The following is a 19,404-nucleotide window of genomic DNA, read 5'->3' as shown; positions in this document are numbered from 1 at the left end:
GCAGAACAATGGATGTATTCACGCAGGGTCTTTCGTAAGAACTCTAGGCTCAAGGTCTAAATATAAGATCCAGGTAAAACTCGAATCACTGTACCACGGAATCCTTGCAAACCTCTCATGGCCACCTTGAATGATGTTTCTCCCCATTTCCCAACTTCTGACGGCTTCCAAACCCCTCAAAATCCGCTTGCTCAAACCACACCCCACACTCTCTCTCTTTCACTTGAAGCCAAATCTGGCATCAATGTTTTGTCTACTCAGCAGGAGAGCAATTTCAACAATCGCCTGCTTTTTATAATATCAGTTTATTCTTCCCAATGTAATAATTACTTTCAGATGAACCTGGTCGCTGTTCCTTGGCTTGCTTCCACTGTGGTACGAGCAAGGAGAGGAGGCAGTTCCTGCTGCGCTCTTTTTTAGAGCGAAGAATTTGGGTTCTATCATAGGCCCGGGACAGAACCTTTGCAATTTACTTCTTTCCAATTTACTTCTTTGATAACCTAGGTGCTCCCAAGAGATGGACTGAAATTATGATTACGGACACCTTCTCAGTTTCCTTTTAGAAAGGTTCAGGTGAATTATTCCTCAACTTATCAAACTATAATAAATCATTAAGAACATAAATCTTATGAATACAAACAGTGCTGTATCCCTACAAACATGCAGAGGTTGCAAAGAGAAAGCCAACGCTCTTAATGTCTTACAACACAGTTACCTTTCAAGGAGATAATAAATACCAATGGGCAAGAACATACACCAACCTACAGCTAAGGATGTTAGAGAAATAACGAAAATCTGCTGACAGTGGTACAGAGAAGAATCACACAGGTTCACAATGATGAAGACGATCTGTATGACCCTGAACCAAAACTGGCAGAGTCTTGAGTTATATCAGGGAGGTTGCTTACAGCTTTCCCCACATGGACCTGAAATCATCATGTCCTGCATGTTTCCACTAATTAATTCACAGTAATGGAATCACCCATGAGTATTTTCATCATCATAACCTTAGGTTATCCTATGTGTAAATCCCAGCAATTCCCAAGCTGTGAGGAGTCACCTTGATGCATACATGCTTGGAGGCCTTAAATCATGAGTATCTCATAGTGTCTTCCAGCCTTTGCCTGCTTCAACAGAAAGCGATCTCCTCTCTGCTTTATCATGAGATAATTATAGGCCTCCTGACGGTTTATCTTACCTTCACACGTATGGCCATCTGCAGAAATTGAGAAACCCTGTTCACAGACACAGTGAAAAGAACTTTCTGTGTTGAGACACTCTCCATGAGGACCACAGAGTCCAGGCTGTTCACATTCATTAATATCTGCAATTGAAAAGAGTTCCAAATATGTGAAAAAAATTTTTTTTCCTTTGGTTTCATATGATAGCAGACATACAGTAAGCAAATCTATTACAAAAGCGTCAGACACTTATTCTATGGCCCAAATGTACTATTTGTACATATACCAGACCACAAGTTGGATTGTTTTAAGAGAGAAACTACTTTGGTTCAATCATATGAATAAGCCAATGTTCAACCATTTTCTTTTCTTTTTTTTTTTTAAAGATTTTTTTTTTTTTTTTTTTAATTTGACAGAGAGAGAGAGAGCACAAATAGGCAGAGTGGCAGGCAGAGGGAAAGGGAGAAGCAGGCTCTCTGCTGAGCAGGGAGTCCGATTTGGGGCTCATCCCAGGACCCCGGGATCATGACCTGTGCCAAAGGCAGACGCTTAACCGACTGAGCCACCAGGCGCCCCTCAACCATTTTCAATTTACAAAGAAAAAGGCATTTTCATTTTCAGACGTTCAACCTGAATGTACTTTTTTTTTAAAGACCTACTGGAGGCTTGAGGAACACTAACAAACAACTCCTCTGAGAAATAGTCTTCATCTGTGAGCATGCTGTGTTCTTGTGCTCTCCCAGAGCCATGCACACAATCCTGATGGAGCCCCACAGCATCATGTTACCTCCACGCCGACTGGCCCCCACGATGTGAACTCCTTAAGGGCAAAACTGGACATGTCTTACTGATAGTCTTTGGTCCCTAAAGTGGCCCTTCACAAATGTCTGAATATATAAATGAAATAGCCTCTAATCTGTAATTGGTTGAAAATGGATAGAGGACATAAAATACAAAAAAAAGAAGGCCTTTTAGATCAGGGAAGTTTTAATCATTTGCACAGCTTTGTGATGATGCAATACGTGAGTGAGGGTCAAGGGCTTAGTATAGTGCCTAAATACAACAAAGGGTCAGAAAGTGGTAGCTACGATTATTAACACTCATGAATAAATAATGCTGTACACATGTGTTGACCATCTTAGCACAAGTCTTGTGCTGACCTGCTTGTTCTCAATGAAGCGTGATTACACTCCCCATGGCCAGGGTCGTGACGTACTCCTAAACACTTTCAATGCATGAAGTGAAATGTTCTATCAAACCAGTGCTAATTATTGTGGATACAAGTGCTTATAGTGACAACATAAGGAATCCTAGAGAATGGTCACTTACAACGGTACTAACATATGCAACTACCTGTCTGCACGTATTTTAATCAATGTTTTACTCGGTTGTGCCCCTTATTACACTGATGGCTCCTTGAAGAGAACTACATATTTGAATGGAGTCCCCAACTCCTAGTACAGCACATTCATAGTATATTAGGGATGTTTGCCCACCACAAAATCTCAGTTATGTTCACTCTCTCCTAATTAAACCATGATTGGGTAAGGTACTCTTAGTTAACTAGGGCCATGAAAACTATCACAGGTCCTCGGCACCCTACAGGCAGGAGCCCTACTAAGGCCATTTTCTTCCCTTTCTGAAGTCTCCTTTACCTCTCAGTAAAGAGGTCCTTGATACATCTTCTGAGAAGTCCATTTTTAATTCAGTTAAAACCATTTACTGAATGCTTCTTATGAGAAGGTTGAACAGGCTGGGGCCCTTGCCATTATGAAGCTCACAGTGTAACAGGGGAGGTAGGAGCCAACATGCATAGTTGTAAAGCTTAATGGGCACATGGAAAACATGGATTATGAGCCCTTCCCAGTGACCTCTAGAACATGCTTACCCACCAACCCTACAGTTCTCCTCCATAAAGTCATCCCTTTCTCTGTACCCAGGATCTCCTGGTGCTCTTCTTTTTGCTCTACTCACCTCACTGTGTGACAGATATTCTGGCAACACCACTGATTTATTCATCTGTCTGTATCAATCCTTAACTCTTTACCATTCCATCTGCCATATATTCGCACTAGTTGGCCTATCCACTGCTGAATCAAAATAAGAAACCAAGCAGGAATTACTCATATTTCTTAAAAATCCTCCCACTCTTGTTATTGTCACTACTTTAAGAGCATTTCGAGGAAGAGCAATGAATCATTTTCTACTTGACTATTTCTCAATGTGACTTCACCCTGTGAAATCCTTCACTTTTTATAAAATCTCTGATACCTTTTATGATTTGTCCCTACCCACCGGTAATACCTTAGACTGATCATCTTTTTTGAACTCTGACCTTCTCTTGGCTTTTAGTTTCATTCTTTCCAACCTGCTGCCTTGAGTTACCTCTATCTGGGCAACAAGGTTCAATAAAGTTCTACTGGCCTGGGGGGCAAGCCCAAGGTCCATATCCACCTTGTGGAGCCCAACAGGTTATCCAAACCTCCTCCTCATTTCATCCTATGTCTCAATGTGGCCCTTTAAAAGCTGCCAACTTGCAACTTTGCATAGGGAATAATGTGCATGAAGTGCTTGCTTCAAGAGAAGTCACTGATTAACAAATAATTGTCTAAAAAGTTTGATGACAGGAACTGAAGACGAATTCCCAGACTTTTTTCCAGGAAACCGCTAAGGAAGAACAACATGAATATCTGGAACTGGAGAAACATATGCATTCAATTTGGGTTGTACTTATTGAGGCATTTTTAAACTATGCTGCTAGTAACTTAGCCGAAAGCCAGACTATATTTAAGTTGGGTTTCTTTCATGGGTCCGAGATTCCACAGAAATTCACAATTTCACATGTGTAAGTCAAAACGCAAAACTGAAGTGTGTGTTCTGAATCTCAAATGTATGCTGTCACATTCCTACAGAGACTATTAACATGGAATTTCCATGCTGTCTGTATATCAGCATGAATTTTGCTGGGGGAAGAGACTCTTACACTTCCAACTGAAAATGCCTTACTCAATATGGAACTATCTTCAGATTATTAGGTAAAGTTTAAAGCTTATGTCTATCACACACTGTCATTCGTGTGTGTCCCATAGTTATCAGCACTGGCATCAATCACATTTTCAGCATTAAAACAAACTGTAAAATCTACGCCTATGTACAGAATGTGACCTGGCCATGAGATTAGACAGAAGTAGGCTGGTAACTTCAGGTGGACTGAAAGATCAGAAGGCTGCTTCTAGCGACACAGCCAAAGGAGAGGATTTAAAACAAGATGACTGTACACTGTCATTATAAACAGCCTCTAATCAGGGAAAGGTGGGTGATGGAACAGATTCATAGATAATAATCTAAACGGTACTAAAACCTGCTTCAGGAATATTTTTCATTTGTTCGGATTTAAGTTTTTTAAGCAGACATATTAATTTAAGGATTTACAGTTAATAAAACATGTTTGGAGAAGTGACATATTAGAGTTGATATCAAATCACAAACAAATTTAATGTATTGAGAAAAGACAGTAGTATAATTAATAAATCAGATGGCTAAATTACTTCCTTATGATTTAACTCTAAAAGTTTATGAAATCTGCAATATGCAATCATTGTCCATTTACAGAAGACTGAGTTTGCCTCTATTTGGTCAAAAACTGTGGAAGAGAAGAATGAGAAAAGAAAGTATCACTTTTAAACCCAAATGTCTATAATAAAAAACAGGATACTGAGGTTTTTTTAGGGGGCAACTCTTGGCATTTTATATAAATCAAGATTCATTTGAAGATGTAAAAGTTCTAATATTCGCACAGCAATTTTATAATTCAAATATTTCTTCTCCGTTGCATTAAATCCAAGCACATTTACTTTCTGCATTGAAAATACTGAAAAATTTAAATTCACCTTACTGCATCACAATGGTAAAGGAATATAGGACAGCAAATGAGGTACATCACAGTATAGTTAAATCTTGGATCAGTAAGTAAATCAATTTTAAAAGATCTCAAGGCAAAGGTCCGTGTCTTTGGTATCACAGTGACGTACAGCTGGGTGTGGACAATGCTACGGATATAGGGTATAGTGTGATTCTAGTGCTACATCTTAGACAGTATGCACCATCTTCCCTTTCAAGTACTATACATCCTGGACATGAGAGAGAAGACACAATTGATGACAATCCGGAATTAAAAAGTTATTCATGTCCAGGAGCAGTGGATAAAGAAGAACTCCAACCTCTACTTACATGTACTTTGGGATACACTTCACAGTTCATTAATGGAGGGGAAACAACTAGGAAAAAAAATTATCCAAGTAGCAGAAATAAGTAAGTATAAAGATAAAGATAAGTGAGAGTCTTTGGTGGAAGAAATAGGCATGGATTTCTTAAGACTAATAAAAAGGAAAACTGGGAGGGCAGCCAGGTAGAGCTAAAAATGTTGAGATGAAGGATCTAAACAATCTGATTTTTTAGTCCCAGCATCACCAATAACTCAGTGTGCTATACTGGGGGAAAAACACTGAATCTCACAGGCTTCTTTCTTTTCACTATAAATGTAGTAATTATTGGTAGGGCAACACAGGCAAGAATAGTGGGAAAAAATCTTGGGTTCAAATCTCAAGGGAGGAGCATGCTAATTAATTTCTCTGAGCCTCAGTTACTCATGTACAAAATGGATATAAGAAAAGCTGCCTCTTAAATTCTCCACAAATCTATGAGCTACCCAAAGCAACTGGCACATAGTAGGTGTTCAATTAAAGCTCTTGTGGTTGGTGCTGTATTCTTATCAGTACCTTGCATCCTCTATATCTTTGTTTGGGAGATGAAATGTGATAGCACTTTGAAGAAATAATAAAATTCTGTCCTCTATACCTCTATAATTTTGACCAAATTATTAATGAGGTTTTTTTTTGGTTTTTTTTTTTTAGGAAGAGGAAAAAGCTGAATACTGGATAAAAACAGAGATCAAGAAAAGGATGGATAAATACCAGCTATGAGATAAAATGAAATATACCCACGAAGGACATAAAAAAAGCCAGAAGATAATTTTTAATCTAGCACCAAGACTGGCCCATGGAAGGAACAGCAATTTCAGGTGATCTCAGTTACCACAGAAGCTTGCAAAGCTAGGGCACAATTCCAAAATGCTTGAGTTTCAGTTAACATGGAGTACAAAGTAAGAACTTCCCATACTTGATGCAGACCCAAGAAAGAGATTTTTAAAACTATAAATTGGCATAGCTCATTTATATATAAATGGGTAAAGCCACAGACTACCATCACGAAGCACCACAGAACTGAACAACGATGTAAATCAGGACTAAAAAGCAGAGAAGTACCTTGACATCCTTTATTGTCATTTAGCTGGAATCCATCTGGACAAGTACAATCATATGACCCTTCAGTGTTAATGCAGTCTCCTCCTTGGCAAACACTGTTGTCCTCCAAGCATTCGTTGATATCTGTAAGTCAATTTTAAAAATTTAAAAGATGGAATAAACTCTATTAAAAAAAATTAAGCATTACTCTTACACACAAAAATCACGTAAATGAACATAATTTTACATCTTTTACAAGAATATAATTTTTAATGGAAGACAGCTTTTTAACTTTTGATTTTTAAAAATGAAACATTCTGAAAAGATTTTGGCTTTGAACAATAAACTAAAGTTTTAACATCAAATGAAATTTGGAAGAGAAACCGTCAAAGTCTTGTACTAAACAATTTACTTGGCTATGTTCTTGGTAACAACAGGGAATAAAAATATTCTTTAAATATGTATTAAGAGGGACACCTGGGTGGTTCAGTTAGTTAAGCATCTGCCTTTGGCTTGGGTCACGATCCTGGGGTCCTGGGATTCAGCCCAGGGTTGGGCTCCCTGCTCAGCGAGGAGTCTGCTTGTCCCTCTCTCTCTGCCCCTCCCCCTGCTTGTACTCTCTCTCTCTTTTAAAAATAAATAAACAAATATGTATTAAGAATATCCTGAGCATCTAGGGGTGCCTGGGTGGCTAAGTCAGGTAAGCATCCCACTCGATTTCAGCTCAGGTCATGATCTCAGGGTCCTGAGATTGAGCCCCAACACAGACTCTGCATTGGGTATGCAGTCTGCTTAAGATTCTTTCTCTCCCTCTGCCCCTCCCCACCCCCCTCTGTCTCCCTCTCTAAAAAATAATAAATATAGAAAGCGAGTGGGGCACCTGGATGGCTCAGTCAGTTAGGTGTCTGACTCTTGATTTTGGCTCAGGTCATGATCTCAGGGTCATGAGACCAAGTCCTGTGTGGGGCTCATACTAGGCATGGAACCTGATTACGATTCTCTCTCTCCCTCTCCCTCTGCCCTTCCCCCACCTCTCTCCCTCTCAAAAAAGAAAAAAGAATATCTTGAGCATCTATTTATACAAGATCCGGTACTCTGCATTGTAAGAAAAAAAAATTTTTTTTTAAATTTTTTATTTATTTGCGAGAGAGAGAATGAGAGACAGAGCATGAGAGGGAGGAGGGTCAGAGGGAGAAGCAGACTCCCTGCCAAGCAGGGAGCCCGATGCGGGACTCGATCCCGGGACTCCAGGATCATGACCTGAGCCAAAGGCAGTTGCTTAACCAACTGAGCCACCCAGGCGCCCTGTAAGAAAAATTTTCAAGTATTTGACATGATTTCTTCTCCCAAACAGAAATGATTTAAATTAAATTAATAAAAATAAGCACAAAATATTACATTGCTTTGTAAGTCCAAGCAAATTCAACCTAAGAGTTGCCAAAATATATAATTACTTGTCAAAAGAATAATACCAACTTCATGTGTCACATGGATTTAGAGAAGAGATACCATAAAAGCCAAAGGTGGCTTCATGTAACAGAGGGGATTTACTTGAAGCCTGGAGAGCAGAGTAGAAAGTGGAGGAGGGGAAGAAGGGGGCTTTTGGCAGGAAAGGGAATCAACAAGATCAAAAGCTCCATTGAATTCACTTACTCAGCAGCTATCACCAATAGGTTTGAGGTTGACTGGATTTTTTAATGCATATATTTATAGCATATGTGCAACTAAACATGGTTTACGTAACCAGTAATGAGTTCTGACTGTGAGCATGTGAGACAATTAATGACCCCCCTCACTGCGTGAATGCCGGGCAGATCTTTCACGAGGGCTCTTTATTACCACATTTACTTCCAGTCAGAGCTCATTACTCCTAACATAGTCCATGACTCCCTCTTCTGTTGTCTGTGCAGGATTTTAATTATGAGCATTGAGGAAAGCTAAGGAACAAAACCTTCTTTGTTCTCTCAGACTTTGGTATATGATGGCATTTCTTGCCAATAATTATGATTGCTGCGAAAACGCATGAGAAGTTCCAGGAAGAAGTGAACATGGAGACAGTTGTAGTCTCAATCTCCTCATTGTCTCATTCAAAATGTTGGCACACCAAATTAAATTTTCCTCATAGAACCCAATCCACTTATTAACTGGCTTCTGCACCATTCATGAGGCAAATCAAAGAGAAACAAGCAAGCACCTTACAATTTTACTCCACCGAAAGAAACACAAGTCAGGCTGTCCCCCTAGATTAAAATGTTTCTGATACTGATCCTAGAACATAAAACACAGCTGACGTGACCTTGTCACAACTAAAGTGGATTATCCCTTCTTTAGTGTGTTTTTCCAACTTCACTCAAGTAAAATTTACATACAATACATGCATTTAATTTTAAGAGTCTAGTTCAATGAGTTTGAACAAATGTAGATCCATTCTTGTGATCACCATCACAATCAAAGTAGACATTTCTTTATCCATTTACATCTGTTGGGATCACTGTTGGATTCTTAAATCATCACAAATGCAACCATTTTTTAAAGAACTGTGAGATATCTCTGTAAGAATGTTATTCTATAGTTACAAACATAAGCCTTGGTGATATTTCCCTTTGACTCCTTTTCCAGTCTGCCCTGAAATTTCCATTCCTAATTAACCTCATGTCACGAAAAAGACACTAAAGGAAAATTATGCACAAGACAGAGAAGAGCATGCAGGAGTGTGTCCCATGAAGTGTGAAACCTTTAGGTTTCATTTCCATGCCAAAGAATGTTTTATTCCCCAGCTAACTGACCCTTGGTACATCAAGATTTCTAAAAGTGGAAAGAAAGTTAACTAAGACTAGGCTTTTAGATATAAATTCTATGCAAATAATTCATAAACCCCAACTCTCAGATTGGTTTTCAATAATGATTGTGCCAAATGGGGATAAACGCATCTACTGTGTTATGAATCTCTGCCATAAAACATGTATTAAGTGAATATATTAGACCAACCATTAAAAAAAAAGGTGTAGGCATTTCCATCACCCTAAAGGTTTCCTTGTGCCCCTTTTCCGTTTGGCTTCTGATCAGCACAGTGTTTTTGAGACTGATCTAAGTTATTGTGTATACCAACAGCTCTCTCCTCCTTATTGCCGAGTAGTATTCTACCATAAGAATGTGCCTCCATTTGTTGACCCATTCGCCTTTGATGAGTGCTTGGACTGTTTACAGTTTGGCTATTATGAATAAAGTTTTAATAAACATTCATGTGTTAGTGTAATCACAGGCTTTCATTTTCCTTGAGTAAATTCCTAGGGGTGGAGTGGCTGAGTCACAAAGTAGGTTTAAATTGTGATAAAACGGTCCCCTAAAGTGGCTGCACCATTTTACGTTCCCACAGGCTGGCATGAGAGCTCCAACTTTCCATATTTATTCTAACAGCTCCACAGCTATTCTCATGGGTGTTACGTAGGCAGTCGGTTTTTAGATTTACCTTTCCTTGTTCTGTTGGAAACTAAGATAACCAAGGAAAGGCATATTGGATCATTAGTGTCATGTGAAATCTCAACTCAAAAAAGATGAAGGAGAGCCCTGAGAACATGAATTTCATCCACAAGAGAAACATACTGCATTACCTAGATGTTTGCCTTAGCATAAGGGAAGCACATCAGCTTTGTTCATACTACTTTAAAATCATTTGATTTTCATTCATTTTTCAAAATCTAAGAGAACCTATGTGAGGAAAAGAAACACTTATTCTAAGTGTTTATAAATGATTGTATAGATTTGAAAACTGCATTACATTAGAGCCTGATTTAGTCTAAATTTTTTTGAAAGACCTCTATCTTCAAAAGCAAAAAAAAGAAGAAGAAAAAGAAGAGAAGAGAAGAGAAAAGAAAAAGCAGGCTGAACATTAAGAGAGAGCCCAACACATGGGATGGTCCTGCACCACTGCCTAGGGTGGTGTGAAAGATAGAGCCCTTCTAAGATTTGGGCAACAGGCTTTAAGGAAATGATGTCAATCTTGATCACACCTTCACTAGAGAATGCACTGGTCAAAGTCACCAGAGATCCCCACCCTGCTTAATCCCATGGTCAATCCTGGCCCTCATCTTGCTTAGCAGCGCTGTTTGACAACAGTTCATGACTCCCTCCTCTCTGAAATGTTTTCTTCTCTTGGATTTGATTTTCATCCTTCCTCTCTTGCCACTTGGTCTCAATCCCCTTTGCTTGTTCCTATCCTCCTCCTCACTTATAAGTGGGGGGCCAGGACTCCATCTTCAACCCCTTTTCTCTTCTAACTATCCTTACTCCCTTGGTGATGTCTTCTAATTTCACAGCTTAAACACTATCTATATGTTAATGACTCACAGCCCAGTACCCACTCGTGAATTCCACACACACAGGTCCATCTGCCTTTCAGATCAGCCCCCTCCCCCCTTCCACACTTCCCATATACCCCCTTTTATTTTTCTCCATAGCATTTATTGCCACTTAACAAACTATATATTTTACTTATTTATCATGCATATCTCCCTCACTAGAATGTTAGCTCCACAAAGGAAAGAATTTTTGTCTGTTTGGTTTATTACTATATATCCTATACCTAACAATACCTGGTACATCCTTGGCATGCAAATATTTGTGTAATGAATGCATACATGAAAAGAATGAATGATTTTGACTTGGAAAGAAATGTCACAAGGAAACAAATACAAGCACTTCTTTTCTCACCTTTTTTGATTTGGTCCACAAAGAAATGACCAAGAGAGAGGGGCCACAGAAAGGCAGAGTAAATCATAAGTCTTCTTTTTTAGGCTTTGCAAGGGACTAGCATGGAGCAATCATAGTGATGGGCTGGGGAAGGGGCTAAGGCGCGCACGGAAATAGAGATTGTATCTAGAAAGGGAACAAGTCAGAGGCAGGGCCTTTGAAGGCTGAGATGCCAAGACCTCTAATAACCAGAACAATGGAGGCCACCCTTCACAGGCTGAATGGCTACTGAGCATGTTGGTGCAAGTAACACATAGACATTAGCACAATACTTGTGATTCTGACTCTGATTCTGACTTCCAGAAGGACTGTAGGATAACACTTCAAGAAAACAAGGCCTTTGGCAGAATTATTAGAGGAAAGTTACACATGTAAATATAAAAGCCAACAAGAAAGATGGTTCTTCCTCCCACAGCCGTGAGAGGCATGTGAACAGCAACAGCTCAGTTAATTACAGCTAAATACCACTGGGGAGGGTCGGAAACACTACTAGTTGGGAATTAGCAGGCTGAAGTGCTATTATAGTTTCAAAGACAGCACTGAATTAGTTGAATGGACTCCAATTCTATTTATAACCTAGAACACCAGGGAAATTAGCCCTGACTTTAAGAGACAAAGGACCAATTATATACTCCAAAAGAAGCCTTCTTATTGAATATCTATGTTAACAATGATGAGCAAATTGGCTAAAAAGTTTTTGTTTGGCTTTTCATGCGGTTGATGTTGATAGAATAAAAAATCCTGGACTTCTGATGAGATGGGCAACACATTAAAACAGCCAAAATACAGCAATGTGCCTTCTACTGAGGACCAATCAATAGCCTTGGTTGCCCTCTGGGTCGGTCAGGGGTTAGGACAGAAGAGATGCTGGTGGTCAGTTTAGGTTTTCAGGGCCTTAGCATGTGCCCCGTCACCTATTTATTCTGGAAGAGGTTCTTCCATGGCTAGTCCCCAGCTGCACGCCTGCCTCTCCCACCTTAGAAAGACACTATGTTGAATCATTAACAGTTATCCCTATGTTACAGAGTTCCCAATACACAATTTTTCAATCAAATTTCATTATTTAGATCATCACTTGTTTGCCTATTTTTCAATAGGTATGTTGATTACAACTTTTCAATGAAGTCATTAGCCCTTTGAAGACTATTATTACCTTAGGATCAAATCCTAGATGATTTACTTATTCAGCAATAACATACATTTTAAGGCCTCTGAAACTGTCCCAACTGCCCTCTGGAAAGTTTGTCTCTGGTTGTGCCAAGTTCTCTGGTCAGTAAAGTAGGATGCTATGAAGTATAATGGATCTTTCCCAACCAAGAGGGACTAACAAGGGAGAAAGTATCGTGACCATTTTTCACTGTGTATCACATTTGTGCCACAAAACCACTCCCTGAAAAGCTCATGTGTTTCTCTCCACGGTGGGGTTTAACCCCTCACTCACAGACTCTAACTCTTCATATTTCTGGTCTCACAACTGACAGGTTCTACATGCGGGACATCAGAGGATGAACTGGAAAAAAACGGTGAGTTGGGTAGACAATGAACACAGAGAGTTCACATGTTCACATGGGAAAGACCAGCCAACCACCCCAGAGGCTCTGAGGCACAGCACATAGTGGGTTGGTTACAATTATACCATGCTCTACACCTAGGGTATCTTTTAGAAATACTTATGCAAAAACCTCAAAATTGAATTAAAGTTTAGTTTTTTTTGTTTTTTTTTGTTTTTTTTAAGATTTTATTTATTTGTCAGACAGGGAGAGAGAGCACAAGCAGAGGGAGCGGCAGAGGGAGAAGCAGGACCCTGGGATCATGACCTGAGCCGAAGGCAGACGCTTAACGACTGAGCCACCCAGGCGTCCTAAAGTTCAGCTCTTAAAAACTTCCCAGCTATCTGGAAAATTCACTTGTGTTTACTTATTTGCATGCTGGTCCTGCAAAAACAAGGTATTACTGTTCAGAACTATATACCCAGGATAAACCATCTAAAGCTGAGAAAAGTGAAACGGACTCTTTACTCATTTAGCTGGCATCATTCTTCTAAACCACGGCTCTGAGCAGTGCAAGGAAAACCTGGATTCTACTGGCTTCTTTTCATTATTTGTGTGACCATGGGGAAAATGATTTTGCAGGAACCTAATGTCCTGACTGTGAGGTCAAAAGGTTGGACTCAAGTACAAAACCCAGGATGATGTCCAGATTTTTCTGGGATTCTGCAGTCAGGAGCAATTCTCACCTTCACAGTGGTCCCCAAGGGCGGATGCTCTGTAACCTCGGTCACAAACACAGAGGAAAGAGCCCTCTGTGTTCCTGCACTGTCCATTACTGCAGAGATGATGGTGCTGACATTCATCAATATCTATGGGCAAGAGAGTAAAAAAACACTGTATAAGTGGTACCTTAAAAATATTTTTAATCATGCATGTAAAGAAGTCTATAAATTATCTAGGTTATAATTAATTTAGACTCTTTGTTATATGAATTAAGCTGATCTCCAGTAAAAGGTCATGAATCCCCCAGGAGGGAAAATCCAGATGAACTTAAAATCTTAACCAGTAAGCTAAGAATCTGTACATATTAATCCCAATGTTCACCGATGAGTGGCAAATACTTTGCTGTCATCTGTAAGCCTCAACTTAGCTTCTCAAATCTCTTTTATATGTTCAAATAGAACACTGAGCTTAAAAGCACTTAGGCCTGTAACAGTCTGAAGAAGAGGTCAGCAAACTATAGCTCTACTACTGTAATCAAAATTTTATTGGAAAATAGCACCAAAAATTCATGTACTATCTGGCCCTTTACAAGAGAAGTTTGTAAAAGTGTCATGGCATAAACATCTTCATTTCTTTTTCACAGATACACCCTTCAGCCCCTTGGCAATTAGGCTTCCATTTTTTTTTTCTCTCTCAGTGATTTTCTGGCCAAATCTAATGGCCCTTCCCTCCTCTCAGCCAATTTGATATTTGCATTGCCACTGAATCTCTCTTCTTAACCCACATATCCTCAGCTTAGAGATGATTTTTTTGTAACCCAACCCTGAGCTCAGGCTCAAGCACAAACACGCGTCATATCCGCACATCAGAAGGCACATGATATATGGCATGTATTCAATTGTTTTACTTTTACCATTAGATTTTAAGTTTCCTGAGGGCAGGACTATGTCTACCACATCCTTTATGACTTAGATGATCTAGTGTTTCACAGTGAGTAGGCATTAATTCCTGTTGTTGGTTGACAGGCTTTGTTCTTCACATCTGAGTACATTTACCTACTTCTGGCAATGGGATTCTAGAAGAGCCAACACAAGCATCAGTTTCCATAGGGACCCCGCACAACTCTGCTCTCCCTCGCTCTGTTACAGCATCATGTTGATTATCATGGCATTTGGCACCTAAAAATTGGTTTGCCCCTATTGATAATTTGGTGGGTGGTTTTGCTTGTATCTTATTTTTGATAGTGACATCACAGGCTCTTCAAAAGGAAGGATTATGAACATGAGAGCCTTATTATATTATCTGTAGACTGACCTCTTCCCTTATTATACATTCATTTGTAGTCCTCAATGCACGGTGGGCATTTGATAAATGCTTGGCTAATTAGGGTCAGGAGTCACAGAATAAAGTAAAAAACTTTGAGAGGGACTTGTAGAATCTAGAATGAATTACTTAATTTATCTGTGTGCATGAGTATGCTTGTGTGTACTCTCAACTCCTAGATCAGGAATTGTGACGTCTTTCCTTGTTCAAGAAAGGGGAAACTGGGGAAGGTCGTGATGATACTGGTTGATCTCTTTGTGGTACCATCATTTATAATAGCATCTCAGAAGACATTTGCACTCATTAAATAGTCAAAGTTTACATACAGCCATGGACATGATTTGTTTCCCTATTGGTCCTGTAGACTGTATATTCTGTTCTTAAATGGCACTTAAATGACCTTTCTTTTCAAGAACTCTAGACTCTTGTGCTTGTCCACCAGTGATACCATCATATCAAGCTCAGGAAGCATATACTTAGAAGTGAAGTAATTCTGTGAAAGATTCGACGAAATATATTTTTTAAGTCTGAGGTCAACCTCAGCGAGATCCAAAATACTATCACCTGTAGAAACAGGACATATTTCACAAACTTGATCTGTGATATAAGGGGGATGCTGTTTCTTTCAGTCTTGGGCTGATATAATAACCTTCCAGTTGCTGAAATCTGAGTAGGTAAAACTTTCAAATGAATTAAATAGAACTGATTTTCTGCAGCAAGGAATTACACAGAGAGCAATGCTTTTTCTTCCTAAGATAAATGCTCAGCCACTGATCATGAATACCTTCTTTTTCAAATTTAACACTTTTCCATCCTGTGTTACTGATTTTTCTGACTTAAGCTGAGGTCCCTTGCTTTTTGGCACTCTCATGAAACCATCCAGTTAGCTTCTGAAAGACGCTCCCTTTACTGAGTACTGTTTCTCAGGCCAGTGGCCTTAAATGAAAACCACAGTAGTTCACAGAGCCACGCTCCTACCTTCACACTGGTCTTTCGCCGCTGATAGCTGGTACCCCTGCCCACAGGTACACCTGAAGGAGCCCTCCGTGTTTTTGCACTGCCCATTCATGCACAGATTCCCTTGCTGACACTCATCAGTGTCTGTAAATAAAAGAATGACAATTATTTTAAATTAGGCCCATAACTAGAACATACTGTTACCTAAACTTTGAGCCTATAAATCAAGCTACGAAATCAGGTCCTAAAGATCAATGTCTAACTATTATTTTCTTCTGAGAATATCTTATTATTTAAAATGCATCTGAAAGGTTTTGCCAGGAGAACTCCATTTGCGGCGCAGTCCTTCCCCTCAAGCATGACCAATAACTACCCATTTCCTGAGCAAAGCCGTATTTCTTAGCCTCTCATGTGGCATTAATCTTCTGAATTGTATCCTGATGTAAGCAAGGTGTCGCATTATCCCATGTTTCCTGAAATAGCTCACATAACCTATTAATGTAATTGCAGCTCATGAATTCATTTTTTAATTAATTTTTTTAGAGAAATTAATCTGGTTTACTAGAAACTTTGGTTTCACTTATTTGTAAATAAAATGGATCAACACCACGGCAAGTCCTGCCTGCCCACTATTGACTGCCAATAGAGAAATTAAATCAGTGAGCTGAATGTCGCTTTCAGAACGATGTTGTACCTTTCCAAATGCTCTAAGTCTATTAGCTTTAGGAGTGGTCGACAGCAAAGAACAGTCTATGCCACATTTTCTTTCAGCACATTCTAGTAAGTACTTGAGACGTCAGTTCAAGAACTTAAGACCAACAAGAGCGTGTGGAGCTCGTTGGATCTCACGTAATGTCTGACAACATTTTTAGTGCCTTGGACTCTCTTTGACTTTCTCAAAGAAGATGACAAATTAAGCATTCCCATGTGAAGATGTCTGCAGCAAGAATATACCCTCCATTCCAAGTACTGTCAGGGTATGCCAGACATCTTACATAAGTTACTCATTTACGTCGGGAATACTGTCAGAAGTAATTCATTATAAATAATGACACACACACTTGGAACAACTTGAGGCAACCCAGTTATCTTGAATAAGGTGATCTTGGGGTCTTTAAAATGACCACGGGGACAGAGGCAGTGTAATTCTACAGATTAAAAAAAAAAAAAGCCTTTTTCTTTTCTGACGAGGGACAAAATTCCTACGACAAAAGAATGCTTTCTAATAAAACAGGCATGCAGGACAAATGTCTTCTCTCTTTTGTGCCAAAAGATAAATAGAAAACAGCGTTTTCCCTGAAAAGGATTTAAGGGACTTTCATACATATCACTGTGACAAATCCAGCTCAGAGTTAAAATAGAGACTATCTCCAGGTATTTATAAATTTAGGACGTATAATGCTAAAATGTACAAAGAGATACAAAAACACAGATACAAAAAAGAAATAAAGAAAAAAGTACTGAATTAATACATGAGACAGCATATTCACAACATGAAAAAAAGTTGCCAGTACATTTAGTGAGGTGAAAACCCCAAGTCAATATTTAGCACTAAGGTGAAATTTGGCAGTTGCTGGAATATTGGAAAAGGGACAGATTTAGGATCTGGGAAGAATTTGACATCGGTGAGCTGACGTGGTTTGGGAAAGATTATGAAATAATTACAGAAAAAGGATGTTATATAAATTATTATCGTAAAAAGGGTGGGCTTTGATTGGGGAGTAAGGAAAATAATCAGTGTATATGTAGGTTTCTAGAGCAGCGGATGGGGATCTTGCCTGACCCCATCCCACACTGCAATGCAGAGACCAGGAAAACCAGAGTAGGGGGGGCAAGGTTCACCGGCAAGTGGCGGTAACAGCCCTTTCCCACCTCTAACCTTTGACATGTGCAGCTTCCTCTGCCTCCTAAGGTTTTCTCCCTTCCATATTCAAAATTTTAGGACCAAGGTCGAACAGCAGTACCTCGGAAAGCTTTCCCAGCAGCACGCAAGCAGGATTAGCTTTAACAGAACTTTGTACATGCCTATGATCTGGTGAATAACAACATCAACTACGTGTCAGACTCTGTCCCTGCGTTATCTCATTCTCCACACATTACCTCTGTTTCTGTATTTTTTTACACAATCCTCACATCCACCTGAGTAGGTACCATTACTGTTGCCTTTCTGCAGATGAGCAAGTAAGGCTTAGCGAAGGAAGAAAACTTACCCAAGCTCACACTTCTGAGTGTCCAAACTAGGTTCTGATATACTGCACTCCTTCTTTTTAAACTAAACTCCAGACTTCATTTGGGTTTCACCAGTTTTTTTGATTCATGCACTCTGTTCCAAGACCCAATCCAGGGTACCACACTGTATTTAGGGGTCCTGTCTCCCCCATCTTTCCTTATTCTTCACAACTTTAACAGTCTTGAGAGTATGGGCCAGACCCCTGTAGAATGTTGTCAATCTAGATTTGTCTGATGTTTTTCTCATGATAAGAGGTTGGGGTTATGGGTTTTTGGAAGGAATAAATACAAAGGTGAAATGCTCTGGCCCCCACATAAGGTCAGGGGTATATGACATCTCCGTGACATTGCTGATACTGTTAACCTTCATCACTTGGTACTTTATTATCTACAATGATCTGTAGTAGGTTTCTATCTTTTCCAACCAATAAAAGTCCTTTGAGAGATTAAAACCTCTCAGTAACATCTGCATTTGAACACAGTGCCTGGAACACGTGGGTTCCAGGATACACCCAAAAGAAAGGGAAGGATGAAGAGAAGCTTCCACAGCCGAGCATCACATAGAGGGGACATAGTGTTCCTAGGGCTGGCATCAAATGATGGTGTGAATTTGGGCATGCTGGGAAGCCTTCTTAGAGAGGAGCAGGCTCAGCTAGGATGGCTGAGTAAGAAAGAGTGAAAAAGTGGTTAAAAGTCATTCACCCAACATGTGCTTCCTCAGAGCATTATCCCTCTAGAGAGTCCAATCCCCCAATTTTATTTTTTTTTTAAAGATTTTATTTATTTATTTGAGACAGAGAATGAGAGAGAGAGAGAGCACATGAGAGGGGGAAGAGTCAGAGGGAGAAGCAGGCTCCCTGCCGAGCAGGGAGCCCGATGCGGGACTCAATCCCGGGACTCCAGGATCATGACCTGAGCCGAAGGCAGTCGCTTAACCAACTGAGCCACCCAGGCGCCCCAATCCCCCAATTTTAGAGATTGTATGAGACTGGAAATCTGAGTTTATTTATCCAAGGTTGCATGGCGAACCACTAGAAGAACTTGGTAGGAAGGCTGCAGATGTGGGTTGGCAGGAAAAGGACCCGGAGGGCAGGGAGTTGCGCCCACCTGACCTGCTCTGCTAGGAGTGGCCAGTGTTCCACCGTATACAAGGAGTTGGGCCCCCAATGTGGAGGTCGGTGAATGTGCCACTGCCAGTGGGAGATGCTATAATTCTCACAAGACAGCAAGGTATCTGTTTACTACTTGCCTACCATGGTGAGGAATTAACCTCCACCCTCCATCCTTCACTTTGAGATACTTTAGAAAGAAGAAGAATTCACTTATTTCCTCTCTTCCTCCCCTGCAAAGAGCATGCTTTTAGGTTTAAAGAACTAGGAGCAGAAAGGAAGCCATCCACAGATTTGACCAGAGAAAAAATTTAAACTTAAAAAAAAGAATTATGCCAAG

General features: G+C 39.8%; 1 protein-coding gene across 12 annotated transcripts in view; it reads right to left on the bottom strand.

Moving 5' to 3' along the window:
- Nucleotides 1-19,404, bottom strand: part of LTBP1 (latent transforming growth factor beta binding protein 1) — a 395,639-nt gene that overhangs the window by 76,527 nt on the left and 299,708 nt on the right. For all 12 annotated transcript variants that reach the window (XM_064572096.1, XM_064572092.1, XM_064572089.1 and 9 more), the window contains 4 exons: nucleotides 15,748-15,870; nucleotides 13,470-13,592; nucleotides 6,506-6,628; nucleotides 1,199-1,324 (listed from right to left, as the gene is read on the bottom strand). In XM_064572096.1, coding sequence (XP_064428166.1) covers nucleotides 1,199-1,324; nucleotides 6,506-6,628; nucleotides 13,470-13,592; nucleotides 15,748-15,870 — 495 coding nt within the window. The remainder of the gene's footprint in view (nucleotides 1-1,198; nucleotides 1,325-6,505; nucleotides 6,629-13,469; nucleotides 13,593-15,747; nucleotides 15,871-19,404) is intronic.

Source organism: Mirounga angustirostris, unplaced genomic scaffold (genome assembly GCF_029215605.1).
Source record: "Mirounga angustirostris isolate CCGP_5_RB_7025 unplaced genomic scaffold, mMirAng1.0.hap1 SCAF_10, whole genome shotgun sequence".
In the NCBI taxonomy this organism is placed as follows: Eukaryota; Metazoa; Chordata; class Mammalia; order Carnivora; family Phocidae; genus Mirounga; species Mirounga angustirostris.
Note: the sequence above shows the minus strand (reverse complement) of the source record. Positions and strands in the feature narration are given on the sequence as shown.